Here is a 7,748-nt window from a genome sequence, read left to right as displayed (position 1 = left end):
CTTTTTCTAACGCATTCTCCCCACCGTGATTCTACAAATCTGCAGTCACATCACGATCACTAGCGTTCTCCCCCTTTTCATTGCTTTTCTAAGGCGATTTCTTCACCCTTCGTTTACCGAAGCGATGTCTAATTCTTCTAGGCTACTGTCACTATCATGATGATCCTGACTGCTTCGGCTGCTGTATATATCTGTATAGGTATCCGCAGATACATTAACTATCTTATCGGTAACGACATTGCCTTCCTTATCTCTTGGCGCGTGCATCCTATTAGTACATGAGAAGCAGATGCTCTAACCCAATGCCATCTATGTCGCTCCCTAAATACCATGAAGCTTACTAAGCAGACTGCTAGGCATGGGGCTCTCACATATCCCTCCAGTTAATCCTGATCTGTACCAGCCACGGCCCCTAATCCACGCAAACATCCTGATCTCCTCCACCCACCTAACTCTGTGCCACTCCGTGCATACGCTTGGCTTCCCTTGGAGTTCAGTCCGTTGCACTTAGCAACCATAGGTTCTTGCCTTTGCATTACATGTCCTGCCCATTCTCATTTACTCTTCTTCATTTCGACTAGAACTCCACTAACTAACGTTTGCTCCCTCACACACTTTTCTCGCTTCCTGTCTCCTAATGCTCCACCTATCATTTTTCTCCATGAAACTCTGTGCGTTGTAAATTTAAGCTGAACACTTTTCTTTGCTCTCCATGCTCTCTCCAGTGGTGAGTACCGGTAAGATACAGCTGTGGCATGCACTCTTGAGGGATGCTGGCAAACTCTCGTTCATAACCTGCGAGTAGCTTCAAATGCTCTCTGCCCCAATCTTGTTGTTCTTACTGAGAGTTCGAAGCCGCCAACGACACGATGTCATATCAGTGTTCCAAACGAAGGGCAAAATCGTTCTCCAGGGACCCCGATGCGCCGGTTAGGGCGCTTGACTCGCTGATACTGAGGACGGGGGTTCGATCCCGGCCGCAACGGTCGCGCCTGGACAGTGGCGAAACGTAAAGGTGTCCGTCTGCTCTGCAATTTCAGTTCCCTTGAAGGAACCAAACCTCAGCACTACACGTGCACAAGAAGCACGACGAAAAGGCCATGTCCATTGAAGACGTGTTTTAATAACATCGGCACGTAATTTGAATTGCCTTTTCGATTGTACCGTCTCGTGTGCTTACAGGTGCAGGAATAAGTAAACTGAGCCTGAAATTTCTTTTTAAGTGGAACCACGTGTTCCCTATCGAGAATGAAGAAACACCGTGTGTCCATGCGGAAACGGACTAGCATCGACTACTTGTATGCACGTGCAATTACTGGTAATTATAATTAGACAATGGCTTAACAATGTTGGAAGGTAACAGCGCGCTTGCAGGCAAGTTTTTGTGTACTTGATGCGCTCGATTTAGTTCTGCACGCGAAAAAAAAAACAGCCGAATTTCCTCGTTCTGCACAATTGATACGACATCGTCTGGTTGGTAGCTTTGAACTCCCGATTGACGCAAACGACTATACTGTGCTGAAATATTGATTAGTAAATTTTGGTTATTAGCAACGTAATTCAAAATAATGTTTTATTAGCCGATGTCCGTCGCAGCTGAAGCTTTCTGTCTGAAAGGATCGATTCTTTCCGTTCCGAACATCCTATTGTTCAGAATGTCTGAATGCGTTCCCTGAAACACCCCATAAATAGCAGGATCACGCCTACTATTATACGCAGGGGTAGAGCTTCGTTGCTATCGAAAGCTAAAAAAATTCATATTAAAGGCAGCGCAGCGAGCTGGGCAGAAAAAACGTTAAATAATATGGACGGCGTTTATATTCAAGTAGAGGGAAGCCTGGCTCCAATGATTATGATTCCCACTGGGCGGAATTAACTGCTTTCTTCAACCAAACACCCCACAAAGGTCGGTGCAAAAATTAAACTTCTCTCGCCTTCTACTTGTAACCTGAGAACTCGGAAGAACTAAGGTCCCCAAGGGTGCTAAAGTAAGCCGAAGAATCCCCCCCCCCCCCCCTCAACTCAGGCGTCTCTCATACGCCGTGCGTCACTGCTTCAATGCTTTAAACCAGATAGTCTGATACTTACAATTTCTGAACGATTAGTATAATATTTGAACTTCCCAGTGGGGCAGGAAACTGCAGATAGGTACTTGGAGTACGAAACCTATTTCTTTTATCTGTAAAGCTCGCCATTTACTATATAAGATGGCGCATAAACTAATGCGTACGGATTATCACTGCACACGCTGCGACAATTACATGGCACTGTAACAGAAAACCGCAGCCATTTGCAGGTGACAACCCCAGTGCCACTGAGAGGGCGTTCTTTGAGTGTGCTTAGCGAGTGACACGTGTATCGCTCCTTCACCTTCGTTTTGTTCTGTTCCTCCTCTGCGCGCGTCGAAAAGACACCATGCCACCCATTCCGCCGCCGCTGTTACCTATCGGTGAGTTTTTGTTTCTTGTTTATCGCGCAGCTTCTCTTTTTCGTTGCCGTTTCTTTCTCACCGGTGACGGCCGTCGTACTGAAGGCGACGTTGCACTGACCCGTGGCTTTATGCGACTCTCGTTCTGCCGCTAATAATTGCGAAAAAAATCCCTCCCGCACGCGCTGGGCAGCACCTAGAAGCAAATGCTGTATGGCGTTTGCACCAAAGGCAGAGGTGGCGAAGCACAGGAATTTGCGACACTTGGTTCCCTACTCCACAAAACGATGCTCAGTGTAGCAGCTGAAAAACAAATTAACTGCGCAAGCACACAGCCGTTCTGTGTGTGCGTCTTGTTTCATATCCCGACTAGCTGTGGAGCTAATTGTTCTCCAACGAGGTGGACGAGCCGCGCATTTTAATCATGCTTTACCACGCAATAACGCACAGTCGTCCGTAGAAGGGTGTCCAAATCGGCTTGTACTGCCAAAAACGGCAGTAACTGACCTGTGGAATAATTCATGTTAATGGTCAGAATAAGGGCGGAAAGGCCTCAGTGGTACTTCATTGCGCAAACTTTCTACCCACAATTAAGATTATGTTGAAATGTGTTTACGGGTATAACATTGTAAAGTCTGTGCAGGTCGCCATCAACATGTTTTCTAACCGGGGATTCGGAATCGTTTATTGTTTAGCTCAAACTTTCTACCCACTAATAACATAATATTGGCATATGTTTACTGGGGTAAGATTATAAAATCTACTCTGTACAGGCCACCATCAACATGTTTTCTGTCCGTTGTTTCAGAATTGTTGATTACAATAGCGCTTGCACGTAGGCCTGCATATGTGTACGGGTGCAAGCAGGTTATATTTTAAGCTATTGTTGAAACTTTATCAGCTATGAAAGGCGATAAAAATTTCCGATACGAAACTTCAGTTCTGCATGCGACTTGGACAAGTAAAATCTAAACCTAATCAGCACATCGACAGCGCCGATTCATATTTGCTTGTGCCTGGGTATCAGCTTCACGCCACATTTAGTTGAATGTAGCATCAGACATCGAAGCTGTTTAATATTTATTTCCTCAAGGCCCACACAAAAAGCGCGAACACAGAGTGGCAGTTTTCCCACAAACGCGGTGCTCCTTATGGCGAACGCATTTGGCTAACATTACCGGAGCATTGTTCCCAACGCAGTCATTTCAAAAATGGGCATGACAAGCTCAGTGTGTGGTGACGATGATAGTGCCACGATGGAGAATGAATAGAAAATGAAGACGCAGCAAGGAAAATATAATTCATCCCCAATTAACGAAGCTTAGAAAGTGTCAAGATCTGCGAAAAAATTTCACCGTGTTCACCTGCTTTCTTGCAATTCGTTGTCTCGTGTCCTTCTTTCGGTCTTGTCGAAATTTATTCTCGCAGTAACCATGCTTCCCAGTTATGGGAACAATGTATGACAACGCTGAAATTGAGCTTTCACACTCCTGTTGCGATGGCTTGGCTGTACTTATTGTGCGCATGGTGCATCAAATCGAATTGAAATTTTTCTGCGCCGGAGATTTATTGGTGTATTATCTCTCGTAAATTCAAAGATGAAAACGTTCTTGTCGGTAGTGACCCAAGTGCACCACTAATTACATGTTTACTGGCCGCATTCTGAAGGAATGAAGGAGACCATAATTACCTCCTCGTAATTCTATCCGTTGAGCCCCGAATGAAAAAGCTACCATCAAAACTTCGCCAGCGCTGCTAAGATGCGAGAACTCTTTGAAACGAATTCGAAACAAAGCAGATTTGGCTCATTTTGTGGAGGCTGTCCGATCAGTGTGAAAGACCGAATCAAATGGCACGCGCACCACTCCAATGGTCCGGGACATTCGACATTTCGATCATTTGAATGTCTTCAAATTTTTTTTCTGCAAAAAATATCAGAAAAGGAGAAGTTGAACGCTGGCTGCAAGTCGCTCACTACTAACCCTTATCTTACCACAGCAGCCGCACGGGAACCCAAACATTGAAAGCGTTAAAGGCTCCGTTATCCAGTAAGTCCGGAGACGGCGTTGTGAGAGAAACATCACGGCCGTTCTTCTAGCGGGTGATAACTGGCAGATGGGCACTGACTGTCCGGCGGGTTATGTGACGTCATACGATTGGCATGACATGGCCAAGTTTGCAGGAGGGGTCATTCCGAGCAGCTCCTTTGAGGCGGGAATCAATCTGGGACCCTTCGATCTCGAGTCATACATGATACCCCAATAGTTCACGAGGAACGAGTTGTGCAGATTGGCTAACGAGTGACTGTATATCTACGTCGGATATTCTGTATGTCAAAGCGTGTGTGAGATAATGGAGGAAAAAATTAAACGATGAGTGGTTAAGCGAATAGTAATGTGCATGGACGCGAACGAGTATCCGCACAGGGAGACTGTGAGTCATTAACACTACTCCGTCATACCCTTAATGAGGAGTTTACTTATCCCCCGAATCTAGTGATCTGAACATATTGGCCACTGACGCCATGATGACATAAAACAGTGCATGCCCAGATCATGTGGTACTGAAACCGTTGCATATAGACGTATACGTCATTTCGTGGATTTGCGACACTGCAAGCTAAATGGTGAAGTTCTTACCTGTTGAACGCGTCAGGATTAAATACGTTTTATTTTGCGTCTCATCAGTTTATTTTGTGCTTCAATCCCTGTCACGCAGCAACGTATATTGGTGTTAAAGGAGTACTTTCTAAGAATGAAAATAAATTGGTGTTACACCTGATCATCTAGCCCACGTACTATAACATAACTGCGTAAGATCTGTTTTGTATACTCGCTTTCATTAATTGTATGCATGGTGCCTTTCTATCGCTTTTTTAAGAGGTGAACTAGATGTGCGTAACCCAAACGCATTTATTACGCCTTAGCTGTTTTATATACAACCGAGAGTGATGGGAACACTTGTTCCATCAAAGAAGGGTTTTCGCTGTTTTACCATCTGTGACTCTGGGCTAGAAATTTTTTTTTTTTTTTGGCGCTAACACAGTCGAAATAACGGTAAAGGTTTTCAATGAACAAAGCTCTATGTGGCACTCACACCAACATGCCGTCTTCTTAATGTATGTACTGTGTTCCTATACCTTTCCAAAGAGGCAACCTTGTAACAGAGACTGCATCAGGAAGAATCGAAAAAGTAGATATAGTGAAAAGGCTTCGGGGCTTGGAAATGAGGCGTTTATCTCCTGCATCGTCTTTCGTAAAGGGCGAAAACATCTTCGCAAACGTTGACCCACATCATATACCCGAAGTAGCCATGCACAAATATATACTGGGAAAATATTCAGATGCTTTGCAAACTGGAATATTTTCTTCTTCAAGCACTGATGGTGGACATGCGTGGCGTTTTGTTTTTGCAGGCATCGTCTCCAAAGCTGCTGAGGCAACAGAAGCCTACGAAGCCGCCACGGTAAGGAGCGTGCGCGGCGCGGCGCACAGAAAGAGACAGAAATGATATCACGACGTGCATTTCTAATATTCACTCTAATTGGGACATGAAACAAACAACGCGAATATTTTGAAACAATATGTGAACGCAAAGTAAATAGAATCGTGGAAATCTGTCCAAGTTGCTTTTGCAGATGAAACATAGCGCATAAAAAATCAACTTGGCGGACCGATTCAACGTACTGTATCTAAACTTTAGTATGTTAAGAAAAAAAGTATTTCTGCAAAAGCGTTATTTCACTTAAGAATTCAGAAGTGGTCATTTATTGAAGGAAACATTTTTCTCAACACCGACTTTAGAGCCCTCCGACAGCCTAGGATACAAGGCAAATGCGCTATAGCTATTACGTGTGGTAAAGCTCCCAGCATTGCAGAGCAACTTCACAATCACATTTCTCCTCACGCTGGATGCTTCTTATACTGCAATGTGCAATTTTTTTTTCTTTTTTTTTTTAAGAATTGCTACATAGTCGATTAGGCAGAATGTGAAAATAGCGTTCAAGTAACAGTGCCGAATCTCTCTGACTGCACACGACATAGAAAACTGACCGCACACAATGCAATGCTTGCACAGGAAAAGTTTAAATCCTTTTCAACCTCCTATATAGTGTTATTACGCGTGGAAGCTTTTGCACAGTGATCGTTCAGAGTTACTGCGGAAAAAGAAATGGTGTCGTACCTGTAAGACGCTCGGCATACATGGGTCAAGGGAGTTACAGCGGAGTTGCAACAGTGACTCCCAACCCCTGCTACTTTCGGCACATACGGTTAAAGACGTAGATGGATTAAGAAGTTACGACAACGGTGACTCCCGCCCCCTGCAGTTAAATGTACGCGTACTACCGGCTAATATTAACAGTACTCACTGGTGCCCAAGTTAGCAGCAGCGGGTGACACGGCACCGTCTCTCTTGGATGTAGCTAGACTGCATATCTTGTTTCACATTTGCATAGTGGAGCCACTTGGGCTCTTTTAAAAATCAGGAGTTGTTCAAAATAAAGACACGCCTTCTTGTTAACTTCAGGGATTTCTAGCTCCAGGGGGTGTCATAAGTGCTCTACTACAAGCTTGAGAAGCATGGTTACTTTTGGCGAAGACGATACGTCCTAGTATACCGCAAGCGTATTTGGAACACGCTGGAAAAAGTCGACCGTTCTAAAGCCCTCTGTTGCTACTGCAGGCATCCGAGGCTGCCACGGAGACTCAAGGTTCGATAGGAAGCACGTGAAAGAGACAGAAAATGAAACATTTTTTTCTTCTAGTATAAAGAATCAGTTGTCAGTAAAAGCGCTTGTTCGTGTCACTTAGTTGTATTCGTTCGTTGTTGGCGCTTCTTCATTTCATAACATGCACCGACTAGCCCAGCAAAAAGATCTTCTGGGGTATAAAATCGCTCTATTACTAAGACTGGGTTCGATCGCACTTGGCAGTGTACTTGATTCATAAACAGCAGCTTACCAATGTGCAATGGCTGTAGATTTGCAGTATTTACCTATCGGGTTGAAGCATGAAGGCTAGCGAAGAGGAAAAGAATTCGGGCACAGCGTAGGGAGCTATGAAAAAAGAACAGTTGTGATGTTCAGTGACTAGGAAAAAGCAGCGCGGGCAGGAGAACACATGCTAGTTAAATGTTTCTTTTTTTTTTTTTATTCCTGTCTCTAGATGCCCATCAACAGCAGGTAATGCTGACTGGACCAGTGGTTCACCTTAATGCATAAAAATATTTATATAAGAAGCACAAGAAAGACGCCTACTCTATATAAGCCTCATAAAAAGTACACAGCTAAAAGTACGAAAAGAAATGCGTGCATCGCATA

The 7,748-nt window shown here is 44.3% G+C and overlaps 1 protein-coding gene across 3 annotated transcripts in view; it reads left to right on the top strand.

Annotated features, from left to right (window-relative positions):
• LOC146183221 (uncharacterized) overlaps window positions 1-7,748 on the top strand; it is a 235,550-nt gene that overhangs the window by 143,804 nt on the left and 83,998 nt on the right. For 2 of the 3 annotated variants that reach the window (XM_084609091.1, XM_084609089.1), the window contains exons 5-6: window positions 2,411-2,449; window positions 5,844-5,893. In XM_084609091.1, coding sequence (XP_084465217.1) covers window positions 2,411-2,449; window positions 5,844-5,893 — 89 coding nt within the window. The remainder of the gene's footprint in view (window positions 1-2,410; window positions 2,450-5,843; window positions 5,894-7,748) is intronic. The other variant, XM_084609090.1, reaches the window with a different exon arrangement.

The sequence above is a fragment of the Amblyomma maculatum genome, chromosome 7 (genome assembly GCF_055883805.1).
Source record: "Amblyomma maculatum isolate TAMU_Amacu chromosome 7, ASM5588380v1, whole genome shotgun sequence".
NCBI classification, from domain to species: Eukaryota; Metazoa; Arthropoda; class Arachnida; order Ixodida; family Ixodidae; genus Amblyomma; species Amblyomma maculatum.
Note: the sequence above shows the minus strand (reverse complement) of the source record. Positions and strands in the feature narration are given on the sequence as shown.